The sequence below is a fragment of the Barbus barbus genome, assembly GCF_936440315.1.
Source record: "Barbus barbus genome assembly, chromosome: 7".
In the NCBI taxonomy this organism is placed as follows: Eukaryota; Metazoa; Chordata; class Actinopteri; order Cypriniformes; family Cyprinidae; genus Barbus; species Barbus barbus.
Window position 1 is genome coordinate 36,816,470 of NC_136735.1, and position 17,814 is coordinate 36,834,283.

Consider the following 17,814-nt stretch of genomic DNA (forward strand, 5'->3'; position numbering starts at 1 on the left):
AAAAGCACAGTATTTAGCCCAATGTGTTTATTTCATATTCTGGTCTGATACATCACACTTTCTGTGTCTTGCTATTGATTTGACATATTTCTGGACATTCAAGGTAAAATAAATGAAGAAAACAGTAAATTGATAGCCTGTAAGTATAATAAAAGCCTTGCCATTTATATACCAGTGACGTTGTGATTATTTTAACATAAACAACTGCATGACAATTTAATTTTCATCCAATACTGCCATCTTCTGGACAACTTCCCATTTACTGTAAAATAACTTTATTCTATTCACATCAACCGTAAAGAGCAGGAACAATATCCTACTTTGATTGTTATGGGTGAGTGGATATTGATTATTAAATTGAATGAAAATTAACCATTGTATTTTTACTTTAATTGTTGTACTTTAAAGGTTTTATTTAGCCTCACTTGCAAAAAACTGTTCCAGAAAATTTGTGTCAGATTGTAATCTGGTGCTTTTCTGAAATTCATGCACCATGTTATTAACATAGTAATCCAAGGTACTTCCAAAAATACCACAGTGCTATCATGGTAAATGTCCAAAAACATGTCCAAACAACTTACTTTCATTTTGTTTTCACTGTGAACTGAACTTTCATAATTTTTCATTGTTTATTACAGAGCGGGTCCCCAAACCTGTGATAAAAACAAGGAAGATTAATGTTAACCCTGATACTGTGCATTTAAGATGAGTACAGTTAAAAAATAAAATAAATAAATAAATAAAATCATTCCGTTAAATGCACTGTGCAGGATATAAAGAGGTCTTCCAGATCTGTCTGGTGCCTTCTGAACAAAGAGATTTGGAAAATGCTGCATCTAACAGTGGCTTCAACAATCAAAACATATATATTATGTATTAAATGTGTTTATGTTTCAGTTTATTATCACAACCTGCCTCTAACTCAACATGCTGAATCTAATGCATATGAGACAACAGGAAACTGAAGCGTTGCACTGGTTACAACAAATGACCTGCTTTTGAGAAAATACCTTACAGGTTCATTCAATTATTTATAATTGTATTTATATGACTGTATTTATATATATATTAATGCACTTTTTCATGTATTATGCTAAATTAATACATGTATATTTAAGTTTTGCCATTTTATTACTTTGATAAGTGTAAAGGATTGTGGCGTGAACTTTTCAAGCTTCATAGTTGAATCACTTTCCTTTTGGTTGAAAATGTACAAATGTATTGCATAATTTTAGAGGCTATGAAGATGTCTCTCTTACCTTGTCTGCAATGCCACGTGAAGTTTGCATTTCCATTAAATTGGCCGTCGAATGTGACGGTAGGTTTAGGAGCCTTTACTGTGACAGAAACATGTGGTTATTTTCTACTGCTGGAACTCATTTAGAAATATACAGTCTTAATTTATTATTGACATTGTGTTGAAAGGGTACAAATATTTGTTTTCTTACCATAACAGTGCAGTTTTGCAGTGCAGTTTCTTACAGTGACTATGCAATGCTATTTTACATTTGATTATTCGGTTTCTGTACCCGGAACTTAAAGACAGGGCCTACGGCTACAGCTGCACAGGTAAACCCCAGCTATGGCCCTGTTTGTGCAGGTAAAATAACTGGAAGCGAATGAGACCAGAAGCATCGCAAACATAAAAATGGCAGCACCGCTTATACGTTAAAAATAAAATAGTTTTCAACTTCAGAGATCCATAGCAGTGTAGAAGGTCTGATTGAAAACTAATAAGATTGCTGGATCATTCTCACAGAAATTCAAATAATTCTGGGAAAGAAAGAATCACAAACCAATTTCCCGAAGGTATAAATGTTTATCACATAACATTAACATGAGGTTCTTAATAAGCAGAGATTCTTCTGAATTTGAAGCTCATTTCAGGGTCAACCCTCCTTTCTTCCACAAGAGAGCACAAACAGACACGATCCCCTAACTCAACCTACAGACTCGAGACAATAGCGCACTGTTAGAAGTGTTCAGCAAACTCACAGATGCCTCGGGAGATTATTGTAGAGAACCAAGGAGAAGAAAGCAGTAAGATGATGTTCTTCAGACAATGCCATTTTATATGGATCTTGATCATCTGCGAATCTGTTTCAGGTACTCTAAAAAAAAAAAAATCTGGAAAAATAGGGCACGATATACTGTATAATTTGAAAGAATTTTCAGTATTAATTGTTTTTACAGATGTTTTACCAGTATTTAGAATTATACACTTTATTGCATAGTGTTTTAGACTTAACAGAATTGTCCGTAAAATTAATAGATAATGTAGTGTGTAAAGATACTTTTTCTGTTATTTTACAGATTTATTTTTACAAATTAAACTGTTTGTATAAATGCATAGTTCTTTTATGCTTATATACTTGGTGCTGAATGAATATTTGGTATTTACATAAAAGCCTTCTCCAAGTGCATGGCACCACCATGCCAAGCATTGTTAGCCTAGTTAGTCGTTTTTAGTAAGAAGTCATTGTAAAAGAAACTCAAACCACTAGATTGTAATTTCACGTTTAATTTGGTGCTTTAAGGGCTTTGAGTAAAATCAAAGTGGTTCTAAAACAGATTTTGAACCATGTAACTGAATATATTAAATCATAAAATCGAGTACAAAATATAAAATCAAACTTTTAAAACGATGCAAATATATTGAACTCAGATTCCAAGTACTGTAAAGTTGTTTTGGAAATAATGTAGGCTAATAATGTAGGATACAATGAAATAAGTTTTCTGCTATAATGTCGAATCACTGTATGATGTCTTATTTACAGGACATGATGTGACTAAAGCAGTGAATAGTGAAACTACGTTTGCTCCAGTGACTGGACCGGTTGCTCCTAGTACCACCAGCATTATATGGAAACATAGAGACAATGATGGAGTTGTTGTGAAGGTCATTGAATGGGTTCGGGAGGATGACAGCACTGACATTCCCAACGCCAACTTCAAATCCCACGCAACTCTGGACAAAAGCACTGGGAATCTTAACTTAAAATATCTGCAGCTGAAACACAGCGGGATTTATACCGTGGACATTAACAGCAAAGAGCAAAGAAAACAATTCACCCTGACTGTTATAGGTGAGGTAATGCATTGATGCACATTTCATATTCATCATCGCATTACAGTATTTACATATCTGTGTCAGAAATAATTGAGACATAATTTCAACGTTTTTATTATTTTATTTCATTTTAATAATATTGATTAGTTTGTTTTCATTTCCAAGATATTTTTTTAGAAATGATAATGATAGACAAAATGTGTAGACAATTACATAAAAGTGATATTATTAATAATCGCTTAAAACAATATTATTATTACTTAATATTGAATATATATTTTGATTTTTTTTTTTTACTATTTATTGATCCTAATTCATAGAGCCTGTCAGCAAACCTTATATAGTAAAAGAATGCGTACTGGAAGATGTTAGTGGATGTTTCTTGAGCTGTGAGGGTGAAGCCTCTTCTGAAAGTACAGTCCTTTGGAAACACTGGTATGGAGAGAAGCTTCACGAACAGTATCCTAATATGAGGAAATTAACAGTGACCAACAGCAGTAACCCAGACAGCCACTACACCTGCACACTGAAGAACTCAGTGAGTGAGGAAACCAGTGATCCAGTCTATGTGAGAGATCTGTTTCATGGTAAGACAGCGGCATGAGCAGCATAACATTATTTCTTGGATAGGAAATGGCTAGTTGTGTGTGTGTGTGTGTGTGTGTTTGTGTGTGTGTTCACTATACTCACTGCTGTGTGTGTGCACTTGGATGGGTTAAATGCAGAGCACAAATTCCAAGTATGAGTATCATACTTGGCTGTCACGTCACTCACTTTTAATAGCCGTTTTTCTTTATCTTTATTAGATTCAAATACAAAATCTGTCATTGCAATCATTTCTTTGATTGTTTTGATCCTTGTGATCGCTGTGGTCATCTTTTTCATAAACAAATAAGTGGTAAGACTATCATTAAATCTTTTAAAACCTTTGAAATGTGTTTCTTTTATCTGTGCTTATCGTTTGCTTAAAATGCAACATTTTAACCACTGTCCAAAACTTGAGGTGACTTGTCATTTGCAACCTTTCTACTCCCATAATGTCATATTCAGTGTGAAATCAGGTATACAGCAACAACAAAAAAATATATTAAGTGGTAAATAAATGACCAGAATACAGCCAGACTTTAATTTTGAGTTTGCTAAAACAATGCCTAAATTGTTATTAGGCTATTGGTTAACATTATCCAGTAGCATGCTCCTGACTGATAACATCGGGAGAAAACATGCCCTCATTGAATGTGTATTAATGAAGTAAATTGGGTTGATTATGTTTACTGCAAATGACTGAGTCTGTCACTGTTGTTCTTTAAGGTCATAATACTACTCACCGTGGGAAACAAAAGATTTCCAGGGTAAGTTTATTTTCTTAATTACTTGTGGAAAATCATTACAGCAGTATCACAGACAAATTAAATCAATCTTGGTTGATGTTGTGTGCAATGATAACAGCTGATAAACATCTGTTTTAATGAGCACTGGACTGACCAAACAGCATCCAGGACCGGAACTACTGTACATGTTTTTTTTACAATGTACATAAAAAAAAAAAAAAAAAAAAAAAGAGACTGATGCTGTTACCTGTCACATCATGGACCAATTTTGTCCCTTCAGATGCAAAGCGACACATGGATCTTCTTGCCTCATTTGTCTAAATCGGCTCTAAATCCCAGCTTTACTAAAGCAACTGGAGCTCCTACCCATCTGTGCCTTCATAACTTTGACTGTTGCTTTTGGACCTCTCTGTCTCCTGGATCTTGTTGATGGTGTTGAAACTTCATAATTTGGTTCTGAATACTATGCTTCAAATGCAAATAGCCTACTTAGTTTTCAAGGAGAGACAATGAGAAACTCTTACTGGCACCAAGCAGAGAGTTTTGCAGGCATGGATGATTGTGTAGAAATAAATACCTACTAAAAATGTGTATTATATTAAGAAAAACATAAAACACATCAACATTAAATAGTATATATGACAACCAAGGCAAAGAGATTTGTGTCTTCAGGGAAATATTAACAGCAACACTTGTCTAAGCTTAAAGCTAATTTTACATCTCTGTTCTACATAACAGATTACGACTTGAATTCTGGAAATGTTGGGATGTTTTTTAAATTTGAATAAAATGAAAAATGTTGATGATGGTTTTTCCATCCCAATTCAGAGATTCAAAGGCATCACAACTCTTCATGAGAAAACTGGAGAAATCTCTATAACTAATTTAAATATGGACCATAGTGGACTTTATTCCATCGACATCAACAGTAAAAAGCAGGAACAAAGATTCAGCTTGGAAGTTATGGGTGAGGAGATATTTGTCATTATATTTATTCAGTTCACTCATATTAATACTGTAAAATCATCATTCAGTTATTTTAGTTGTTTATAGCTAATTTCAGATACAGGAATAATACCTTGGTATTGGTAATTTGAAATATGCACTTCTATGAATAACAGAGTACTACCATGGTACATGTCCTAAAACCACTGCAGCATTACACTATACATTTTTAGGTAAGTGATTTAAGTGTATTTAATATGCGAGTACATTGAAACAATCATCTGTAAGAATTCTGCTGGAGAAACACTGAAGGGCTTACAGCATCTGAAAGGAGAGGTCCTCATGGTTAGCTGTAGAAGTCCCAAGATTTACGAGAGTAAGTTTATTTAATTTCTTTGTGGAAAATCTAGACTGCATAGTGTATATGAAAATATTTTTTCCCCTCAAGAATAACTCATCCATGAATGACAGATGCTGCATCAGCCACACAGTTCTGCTCATCATGAATCCTCTAAAACTCAACTGGAGCTCTTTTGACTTTGTTTCTCTTTGGCCTCTCTGTCTGAACAACAATTCAGATTCATAAGGTGATTTATGTGTGTTTAGGGAAGTATGAACACTCAGGTTGTCAAATGTAATTAGATGTTCCTGCTGCGTTTGGATCTGTTTTGGTAGAATCTGAAGCTTGGAGATTCCTCAGTCTGAACTCTTTCTCATCTGAAAGATATCAAAGACAAGATATTCATAAAATTGACAATATTTCAATAATTTAATAACACATTCAAATGTTCATGGGTCTTTAAGACTGCAAGGGAAGCTCGGCTTCCCCTATAATGTGAAAAAATTAATGGTCAAAAATATGTACTATTGTATTAACATTTTATTGACTAAAAATGCGTTAGAACATGTTCATCTTGAAGACAAGTCGTCCAGAATCAGCTACATATAGCAGGTCGGCTGACTTGATTTCCTTCTCTTACATTCATACACTCAGACATCATACAGCTTTGACAATCAAGGTATCTTGGTCACATCACTGAATACAAATTACACTAAATATCCAAGGCTAAATATTTACAGGCGGTTGTATCTTCAATAGCAACAAATTCCTACTGCAGCCAAAAAATAAAAAATAGTCAAAAGTCAAATGCATAAAAAAAAAAAAATTCTGATTTGAGCTTAATTTTTTGATGACCATTTTGAAAGATATTCAGTAAAGGGACATTCACATCAAGGAAATGAATTTAATCAGATTTAGAAATCAGAAATAACGAGATCAGAATCAGAAATAAAGAGGTCAAGAAATAAAACTGCAGCAAGTAAAATCACCGTTATTTATATAGCACTTTTTATAATACAGATTGTGTCAAAGCAGCTTTACAGTATATTAAACAGGAAAACACTGTGTTGAAGGAACCAAAACCTCATCGTTCTTCCCTGGCCAGAGGAAACCAGCAGTTTAATTCTAGGCTGCAACAAAGTCAGATTGTGCAGAGGAGTCATCTGGTTCTTGTGGTCTTGTTCCGATGGCCGTCTGAGTGACATGGTCTTAACTGGGGATCAGTCTCTGGGGCTCATCGAGTTGTCTTGGACTCTGCTGACGTTCAGGGCTGTCATCTCTAGGTGCTGATGCACCATCTGGTTTGGATACGGACTGAATCTGGGTCGCTCCGGTTAACTTGGAACATCACGATAGCAAACTCAATATTATTGTGGTCACATGATAATATGAAACGATAGGTCTTCTGGGCAAAAAGTGTAGATTTTTTAAATATATTTATTTAAACTTCTTATTCTAACATAAAAGTTCTTTAAAATTGTGTTTTGGGCCATTATGTTTAGGCACTGTCTCTGACAAACAAACTAAAAAACCAAAAGCACAATATGGATTCATTTTTTTCTGACTTTTTCCTTTTCTTAGTTAAGAACATGGGTTGGAGTTTGTAATTTTGACCTCTCAAAGTGCATTAGATAGCAGAATTTAACTTTAAAATGTAAAAAAAATGTAAAAAAATCCAAGTCTTAATTTTTATTTTTTATTATCGCAATAAATATCTTATCAGGGATGTAATGAATGGCTCATTTTACAACTCCCCAAGAGTTAAACAGTTGAGTTTTACCGTTTTGGAATCCATTCAGCCGATCTCCGGGTCTGGCGGTAGCACTTTTAGCTTAGCTTAGCATAGATCATTGAATCGGATTAGACCATTAGCATCTCGCTCAAAAATGACCAAAGAGTTTCGATAATTTTCCTGTTTAAAGATTGACTCTTGTAGTTACATCGTGCACTAAGACCGACAGAAAATGAAAAGTTGTGATTTTCTAGGCAAATATGGCTAGGAACTATACTCTCATTCCGGCGTAATAATCAAGGAACTTTGCTGCCGTACCATGTGTGTAGCAGACGCAATGATATTACGCAGCGCCTGAAAGTAGCCCCAGCTCAGTAGCCTATGATATAGCTGGGGACCACTTTCAGGCATAGTCCCCAGCTATATTTTTATGATGCTAAAAGTCAACTTTCATCCACGCAACTAGCTTTCGTTCAACATCAAACATCAAGTATTTGGCATACACAAAGTACATACTCTTATTTTATCTACTACACGGTTAAGGCATAGATTAAAAATTCTAAATAACCACACTAAGCATACGAGAGACATTAAGCACGTCCTTCGTGGATGTATTTGTTCTAATAGCGATGGGACTAAACAAATGTCTTTTCTTAGAAGTCTTCTATGCCAGTTTGAGTTATTTTGTCTTGTCAAAGAAGAGAAAAAGGCGCGTTTCTTTGGAATGCATGGAGAACGAAGGGGGTCAGGAAGTCAGTTTGGATGTACATCTGCGGCTCTTCAATGCTCAGACGTCTTCTTGTAAAACAGTCTTCCCTTGTTGATAGCATCCTTGAATTATGCGTTACACCCTGGACCATTTCCAGATACAACGTTCTTTGTCCTGTTTTGGGTGAATTATGTTTAAGTGATAAGGAACAACAGTGAAGTTCTGTTCTTAAATACATCCAGATGTTCTCCTCAAATTCATCATTGTTTTAGGGGTCTCATGAGATGATAAGCAGATCAAGGCAGGAAGCTTAGTCAGACAATTGGGCGCGGTGCTGATCATTTATTCATTTTACGACTTGCAGATGGAGAAGAGGAGGTTTCTTAACTCCTAAGGAATGTACTGTCCTGCACTTATTTTGTGTGTCCGTTCAATAAGGTTCTAGAGGGACTTCATCTAGATATTATCGTATAGTGAAATTTTTATATCGTTACATCCCTATAATATAGTTATTATACGATAGATATGATAGAGCTTGATAGAGCTTGTGGTTTATCTGTCAATCAGATGCACTCTTGACCCGTGATGTTTTCTTTTAGAATTATCATTGGCTGATAGCAAAAAAATATAAATATAGTATTTCAGATGGAAATAAGATCAAGACGATCGATCACGTCATGATCTCTTCTGTAGTGCAGCGCTCAAAATTGTGGACAACATAAGCCAGTTCCACCGTAAGATAACCTCTGCATCGATTTTTTTTTTTTTTGTCTTTTTGTTTTTTGAACTGGTTCATTAAAACTATCTGAAAGAACCTTTTCGTGGAAACGAATCAGACTTCTAATCACTTTTAGCGAGCATGAGGTGAAGGGTAATAAAAATACAAAAATTATGATATTTTATGTCACAACTCTTGTAATTACGGCTTTTATCGAGCATGAGGGAGGCGAATTGTGCTTCTCAAACAGAAGGCAGAATCCTCAAATTCAGATCATCTCAGTACCAACTCGCTTCCTTTCAGTTTATTTTTGTGAATTTAAATGTGTGCAGCCTTTGTAGGATGCAGCCCTCTGTTTGAGAGGCACCCATAGATAAGCTTTGTTGAACTGAAAAAAGCTCTGAATGAGGAGTCGATCCCTCTTGATGGACTCTAGATTCCCAACACCTCGGAATAGATTCTTCTTGGAATCGATTCCCAGCCCTAATAAAAACAGAACACAGTCTAAATCTGAATGACACACATCTACACCACATGAAGCTGACTCTAACCGAATTTAGGTCTCCCAATCAATCTGGTCTCAGAGTAGCCTGAAGTTTTCACTCATTTAAACAGCATTTTAAGTTTCTAGACGAAGCCTACATTGAATAATTCGACGTCACATCATATGCCTATGATTAAATGGAAATAGGCGCTATAATCATTGTCTGAGGAAATTCCCTCATGTGGAAAAATGGCACTTAACGTTATTCGACAGAATGCAACTGGAACCAAAATATAGGTCAAGCAACAAACATAACTACACTAACAAACCTAAACTAAAACGAGACCTCAAATGTAAAAATCATAAACATTAGGCCTAATTGGTCCGAGTCCAAGTTTAAAAACACACAAAATCAAAATAATAACACTAAGAATGACAGTCAAAACAAAGTTACAAATGCCAGAAACCTATATTGTTCAGAAAATAGGCATTTTACCTGCTTATTTCTCAGCTTCTCCGCTGTGCGCCTAGAGGAGAGGTATCCTTCCGCCGGGCGGGATTTCCTCTAGCTCTTCATAGCCCTCAAAAATGTTCGTTTATTTTAACAAAGAATGTATGATGATATGATAACATAAGTATGTAACTCATTTGGGACCAGATATCACCGTTGACTGTTTTTATTCCTGTAGAAATACTATTTAAAAATAATAAAATTACTATAAAAGGTCACCTGTTAAATAAAAATGCATATTTCTAAGTTTTGATAAATTCGCGATTGTGTTTTATGTGAAAAAAAACCAAAAACATTATTTTAATATTCTTTTAACTTTTATGGTTATTCACAGTTACAGGTTTGCCGTGTTATTTTACATGGAACATGTACATTTACAGTCTATTTCTGTAATTTTAAATTTTTACCCCGTGCTTAAAAAATACAGAACTTACTTTTCTATTTACTTTTACATTTTTTTTTAATTTTCTCAATTTTTCTATTTACACTTTATTTATTATTTTAAAAAACTGTCACAACACATATATTGTTGCTCTTTTCTTATTTTGATCGCTTCTATTACTTAATTTGTAAGTCACTAAATTAATAAATGTAAATGGTAAAGGCAACAAATAACCAATTTTTCTGAAGATTCCTTTATAGGTTCATTCCAGTGACTTAAAATTGTATTTATACGATCATATATTTTAATACTACTCCTATAATTTAGCATTGGATAAAAGCATCTGCTAAATGAATAAATATAAGTTTATGATTTTGCATTTAAATATGCTAATGACTGTGGAGGAATGTGGTGTGAACTTTTAAAAGCTCAACAAGAACAGCGACAGCTTCATAATTTTATCAGCTTCCCTTTTGTAGAAAATGCAAATGCTTATACAGTATAATTTCAGAGGTGATGAAGACATCTCTTGCCTTTTTGGTGCTTCTTGCGTTGGTTACAGAACAAAAGAACACATATCAGCAGCAGCAGCAGCAGCAGCAGAAGGGCTCCTGAACCTGCTAAAATGATCACCATTATCCAGAAATCAAAGCCAAAGAGTTTATCAGGAACTGAGCTTTCACCTGTAGCACCTGTAAGACAAGAACAAGAAATGTCATGAAATCAGTAACAAACAAGTTGATCATTAATCTATTTGAAGCTGTTAAAAATCTTAAAAACTGAAACAAATTAATTGATGAATTAGAAGCATGTGAAATTAAAAAGACTTACATGATACTGTAACGCTGTCGCTTTGCTCACTGCTGACAGGATTGCTTACACTGCATGAGTACGGTTTATCCTCCTGTACTTGAGCAGATGTCAAGAGCAGTTTTGGGTTTTTTTCATTCTGGATGATTTTGTCTTCTTTATACCAGGATACAGTCAGATCTGTACGGTCTCCAGTGTTACAGGTGAGTGAAGCAACACCATCTTTGCAGTCGGTTGTCACAGTAGGTTTAGGAGCCTTTGCTGAGACAGAAACATGGTGGTTATTTCCTACAACTGAAACTACTGTAGAAATATACACTCTTATTTTGTAATTATGGTGGAAGGCTATTTGTCCTCTTACCATAAACTTTAATTTCCTTTTCTCCAGCACCAATCTGTATTCCTTCATTAGTAAAAACACTGTATGTATATTTGCCGGTGTTCTTCAGACTAACACTTTCAAATGTTAATGATCCATCTTCTTCCATTTTTAGACCTGGATTGATTTTCCTCATCTTCCCATATTTCCTGTGAATGTAGTCACCACTAGAGAGATGGACCCATTTGATGTCATTAGATTTATCAATGTTTCTTGTTGGCAGCTGGATGCTGCAGGACGTTCCCTCTAGTAGCTCTGTTTTACATTTCTCTGAAACTATAAGAAAATAAATATATGTTAGGATTTAATAAAACTCAATATCCTCCTGAGTACCAGGAAAAACAGTTTTGTGAATTTAGTATTTTGTCATGTCATTACAATGTTTAGAGCATAAGAAAAAAATTGAAAACTATATTTTTGAAAAATGATATTTTACTCATATGTTATGCCATGTCTCTGTAGAGGACATCGGGACGTTAAAAAGTCCTGTTTTTTTTCAAAAAAATAAAAAGACATGAATATTCACGAAAAGGCAAAAACTGTGGGATTTTTGTTTTAATCACAAATCAATTTTCATTTTTTATACCAAACTTTATATAAAGATGATTCTCAACTATGTTATGAAAGATAACATTTTTCTTTGTGCAAAATGTGTGTAAAATGGACATAAACGAGTTTTTCCATTATATACAATGTATCTATAATCTGGATCTAATTTGCATATTAATGTGTTTTTGGGGCAATATAGAATGAACAAGTGCAATAATGGGAGTAATGATATCTTCATAATAATATATAATAGGAATATTGATATATCATTTTTTTTCTCTATTCATTTGTTGTGTATCCCAAAATGTGTAATAACATGCTTTAAGTCCTGGTGTCCTCTACAGTGGACATGTATGACATCAACATCCTGTTTCATAAAAGAAGGTCATATTTTGATTTAACATTTTCCTGAGATATTGATTTATGACAAACAATTTTCCTCTGCAGGAGGACATTATATTTTAAGAGTGTAATGAAGCTAGAAAACAGAGCCTCACCTCTGAAATGTTGAGTTCAATCAGGATGAATTACTATCTAGACGTGCCCTCCTCCTCACTGCCACCACAAAACCTTATGCAAATGTCATTTCTTATGTAATATGTGTGCATTGTATGCTTCTGATTTCTGATGTATTAATCATAATTCACAATACGCTGAAGGAGACAGAAATAATTTCCGTTCAAAGAAACAGAAAAGAGAAGAGAAAGTGATCAGGGAGCTGGTGGTTCTGCAGAATCATCAACTAAAGATGTCAGTGATAATTCAGACCAATCAAATAAAGGCTGCAGACTCTTATGCATTCAGTGAGACTCACATCTGACTCTGTTCTCACAGTTTTGCACGCGGTGATTCAGTCTGTAATGATATGATATCGGCGAATCAGATTGGGCAGCTCTTCAGTGTGTGTTTGTGTTTGTGCTCTGGAGAGCGTCGAAAGTTTCTAGTTCGTGTTTTGAGCACAGTGTAGTCAATCACAGATATCTGTTGAATCTCAAACACCTCTGACTGCGATCATTTCATTGTAACAAACAGTGTATAGATATAAATGAGATTCATCGCGCAGTGTGGAGACGAAAAGAAACTTCATCACCCTTTCTTCACATCTTCGCCTTAATAATATTGTTAGTAGGCTAAACCTTCAATAACAAATGTCATCCATACACTGAAGTCATGTAAATTATCAACAATACTAGAATATAATTTCAATTGCTGCATCATCTTCAATAAAAGGTTAAATTCGTTAAAAACATTACCTGAAACAGCTTCTGTGGAGATGAACACAACGCAGATTGCAACCAACGGCAAGCATCGTAAAGACATCTTTTGTTACAAGGACACGTTAATGCACTTTTATCCAGTATTTCTCGAATGTCTTTTACGCAACCAGAAGGAGTAGAGGAGCTGGAGCAGGCAGATCTACGCCCCTGTTGTTCCTGATGCGTCCACACTATATCAGCCATCAGAACTGAATCAAATCTAGAAGCAAGACGAAAAAGAAGTTTGTTTGCCACCTCCATAAAAAGCAAGAAGAAGAAGACGAAATTTTTTTTTCTTATAAGCTCAATTGCAGTTCGGCTGCTCCCTGGCCCATGGAAGATCATCAAAACCAAGGTACAAGAATGCAATCACCAGTCTTTTTTCCAGTCCTTGTTCTGTAGTTTTATGTATGAAAAAAAAAAAAAAATTCAGAAGGTTTTTCAAATGCTTTCAAAGTTTTGTGTTTTATCTGTTAGGATGACATCCCTCAGCTCCGAAGGTGGTGGTGTCCTTTGCTCTTGAAAAACATGTCACATGTGGTACACACAACTGGTTAATAAAATGAAATGGATTCTTCTACATTCAAACTACCCAGACACACTGTAAATATTTCCTCCTTGAATGTTAAGCAATAACATAACCTTGGAGAGGCCACAGAATGTTGAATGTTTTGAATGCTTTGAGTGGTTGGAAATAGTAAAACGATGCTATACAAATAGTCCATTTACCGAACCCTTGAATCTGTCTTCAGGTTGTCCACCGTCAACAAACAGTCACCCAGTACGGAAACAGTGATGGCTGAAGATGACAATGAGGAGGTAAAAACTTTTTAGTGACACTGATGATATTAATTTCATATTCACCCCACAAACACAATGTATTTTCTATTTTTAACAGAAGCACGAAGAGGAACTGAAGAGGAAGTTTATAAGGGACATTCACAGTGCTGGGTACAGAGCCACCGTGAGCTGTTCCGTGGAGAGGTGACAGAGCCTGACTTTCTCCAGATGAACGAAGAAAGACAGTGTAATATCATCAAGACTACCTGAAAGGAGAGTCAGAGAAAGCAAGGGATGCCTGTGTGTTTGTCTTTGAGGACATGGAAGCATTCTTGTTAAAATGTGTTGATGAACAGGGGCTGAAAGTCAATGCCATGTTCTGGGAATAATTTATTTACTCTACATTTTTGTTGAATATTATCTTTTTGTGAAATAATAAATATAACAATAACCAGTGAAACAAGGGGTGTCTTTTTATTGATCTTTATGTATCTGAAGGACCTGGACACATTTTTATATCAATTTGTGTTGATGAACAAGGCCTGAAAGTCAATGCAATGTTACGTATATAATCTATCAAAGCAAGCAATGTCTTTACCTTATGTATGTGTAGCCTATATAACAGTCAATCCTATCATGCAAATGTTGTTGCACTTTTTTTTTCCATGCATGTATAAACAACATCAGCATGTAGATCATAATTGCTCTTGTATATAATTAAAAGGAAAATAAAATACTTAAAACCAAATGAACTATATACATTTGCCAAAGTCAGGGACAATTACAATAATAATTTAAAATTAAAGAAATATGAAAAATAAGAGAGGGGAGGACTCCAGTTATTGCATAACAACCGTATTCATCCTCAAAATAGTGATGTTCACACTTTATGATGTGAAACATATCTTTAGAGAATTAGATGTAAATTAAAAATGAACGAACCTAATTGTCTGCTTAACTTTGACCTTGTCTAAGGTAAAATCGATCATAATATATGTGAATGTATCTCACTACATATTAACAGGGTATGGTATACATATTTTATTAATTAGCTTAACTTTAATCAACCAATGCAGGCGTTTTACCGGATGAAATTAGTTCCATATATTAGAGATGTGGTCTAGGTTTAATTTGTACTATTTAATTTATTTAATACAAATCATTTACGCAAAATGAAAAATAACATTATTTTATTTACATCCCCGAAACAATACACTTCTGCCATTCTTGCGCATGCGCACAACGGGGCGGAAAGGGGTCACAAGATGACGTATTTCAGATGGGCGTGACTACAGTTGGGGAGGGGAGTCACACGATGACGTATATGACACGGGCGTGGATGTGGGCGGGGTTGGATGTCCAGCGCAGGCTGCAGAGCGCGAGCTTCGTCTCTCACTGATGGCAGAGTAGAGCAGATCTCGTTCTCCAGGGGGCGCTCTGTTCTGCTTCAATGAAAGTCAGTGGACAGCAACACACTGAATTAAACTTCACATTTTGACATAGAAAAAAACATTTTCTTTTAAAACATAGGCTATGCTAATAAATATTCTTGCTTGCTTTATTTACTTAAACATATTTTTTACAGTGAATGAAATAAACACTATGTTTAGTCATTTGCAATTATGCAAAATGACACATGAATTGCACCCAAAAATACCGTGGGGTTTGACACACTACTATTTTCTCATTTTTAAGTCGTGAAGTTACCATAAATAGTATCACTGAGCGATGAATCTCATTTATATCTGTACACTGTTTTTACAATTTGAAATTTGACGCCGCTGCTCAGCTGTGATACCATTGGCTGTGAATTTCCCTTGTGGTTGGACTATCTTTTAACTAAAGTATGTTTGGCTGATATTATCACGTTTGTAATATATTAAGTTAACAATAAAGTGTTGCTATGTTGAGAGAAATTACTCCTTTACCGAGATCCTAACCCTAAGCATAACTTCATTGAACTACAAACATCTTTCCCGTTCCATTGAAGAGACTGAGAGAGGCGTATGGATAATGTAGTTTAAAATCTTTTTTTATTAGTAAAATTAAGTAAATACTATAGTTAATGGGAAACTGGCTACCTAAATATGTTCATTGTACAAACCTCGTTGACATATTTGAGATGCAGGCTGAAATTTGGTATTTTACAGTGAGCAATTTTTAAAATGACTTTATGCCACCTTTCCATATATTTCTGAAAACTGTGCCCAACATTATTTAATCAACATAGCATAAGTAGTTAGCCTGCCCATTTTCTCTTTGATACGCTAATCGGACTTTGATTTACAGCCATTTGAAATGAGCATTTTTGGCTCTTCCAGGGGGCGCTACTGTGCCCCTGAGGGTAGAAGGGCAGTAAAACCTACCTGTACATATTCTCTTCATCATGGACAACAAACTGAGTTGAGTCATATTTATATCTGACAGTTTTCACATTCCACCTTTTTATATAATTACATCATGCCCCATTAGATGTTTACAGGACATTGTGAAGTCATCTGATGAAATATAGAAAAATTTGAAAGAAATGCATCAATAATAATAATAATAATAATAATAGATTGTTTCTTTGATTTTTGAGGTAAATACCAATAAATATAATGGATGAACGTGCAACAACTTGCCATTATCCATTCCCTAATTTTAAGCAGTAATCAAGGGCTACAATCTACACATTGTGATACTTCACTATTTCTCTTACACAAGGACAAATTCATGCTATACTAATCACAATATAAAACATTAGATAGTGATAAATTAGTGTCAAAATGTCCTCACCACATTATATTGCTCCTCATGTGCTGAACATGAGTAATGTGCATGCTCTTGGTCAAGATCCATGTTGATCATTCTTCCCTTTATTTCACCAAAATTGTCATATTTGTCACTAATTATATACAATAATAACATGGTGCATTGTTGTCTCAGATGTCATTAATCTGGTCACAAATGTTAATGTCTTAAATAAAATAATCATGTTAATTAATTGTATGCATTTTTCAAGCATAAAATAAACTCATTTGAGCCTGTCTGTAAAATGATGCATTTATTAAGCATTTTTAATACACAATATTCACCATATCATTCATTTTATTGGTGGATACAGTATAAAGTTGATAAAGTATAGCATCAAGACAAATGAGATTCAATAAAACATCAAAAATCCAAATTAACATCACATATTAATCAGTTCACTGGAGCTGAAGCCACAATATCCTTAGTGCCACACAATCCCATCCAGTCAACTATGGTACAGATCATATGATACAGCTAATACATTTGACACTGTTCTGGAAAATAATGATTCCTTATTGCATCTAAACTGGTTTCTTGCTCTTCCTGGTCCATTTCCCTATCATGATCTTCTTCTCCCACATCTGTAAACAGCTTGTGACTGCAGCACCCAACAGTACAACCGATGAACAAAAGACATTTGATCACTGATGCGGTGTAGCTTTTTCTCAGCCAGAGGATAAAGTCCTAACATCCCATTTTCAGACATTTCCCAGTCCTGGTCAAAGTAAAACAAAAACCACAAACAATTCAAATTAAGCTGTTTAATGGACAGTCAGCTTTGTCTTTGAAGACAATTTACAGCATCCTCTTCTTTCAGTCCTTTCAAGAGCATCACTTGGTCAAAACCCATCCTTTGCCTGATGAGATCATATGTACAAACTACAAAGTAATATTGTTAAAATATTGCAATACAAATTTCATTATGCAAGAATTAAGAAAACGAAGCACAGGACTTGCTCATGAGACCCCCATTACCATGTGTCTTTCTCAGTTTTTTTTAACCGCTATAGTATCTATTGCTG

At 34.8% G+C, this 17,814-nt stretch overlaps 2 protein-coding genes across 2 annotated transcripts in view; one reads left to right on the top strand and one right to left on the bottom strand.

Annotated features, from left to right (window-relative positions):
• Window positions 1-1,997: 1,997 nt before the first annotated feature.
• Window positions 1,998-6,466, top strand: LOC306872743 (CD48 antigen; the record flags this gene model as incomplete). Its single annotated transcript, XM_079421503.1, has 6 exons — window positions 1,998-2,106; window positions 2,778-3,086; window positions 3,391-3,657; window positions 3,877-3,968; window positions 4,382-4,422; window positions 5,230-6,466. The coding sequence occupies 4 exons, from the start codon at window positions 1,998-2,000 to the stop codon at window positions 3,963-3,965; spliced, it is 774 nt and encodes a 257-aa protein (XP_079277629.1). The 3' UTR covers window positions 3,966-3,968; window positions 4,382-4,422; window positions 5,230-6,466.
• The window catches only part of LOC306872060 (cell adhesion molecule CEACAM5-like), a 43,002-nt gene continuing 30,554 nt past the window's right edge, over window positions 5,367-17,814 (bottom strand). The window contains exons 9-11 of the mRNA XM_079420404.1: window positions 11,054-11,293; window positions 10,756-10,914; window positions 5,367-6,063 (exon numbers count right to left, since the gene is read on the bottom strand). Coding sequence (XP_079276530.1) covers window positions 5,975-6,063; window positions 10,756-10,914; window positions 11,054-11,293 — 488 coding nt within the window. The 3' untranslated portion in view covers window positions 5,367-5,974. The remainder of the gene's footprint in view (window positions 6,064-10,755; window positions 10,915-11,053; window positions 11,294-17,814) is intronic.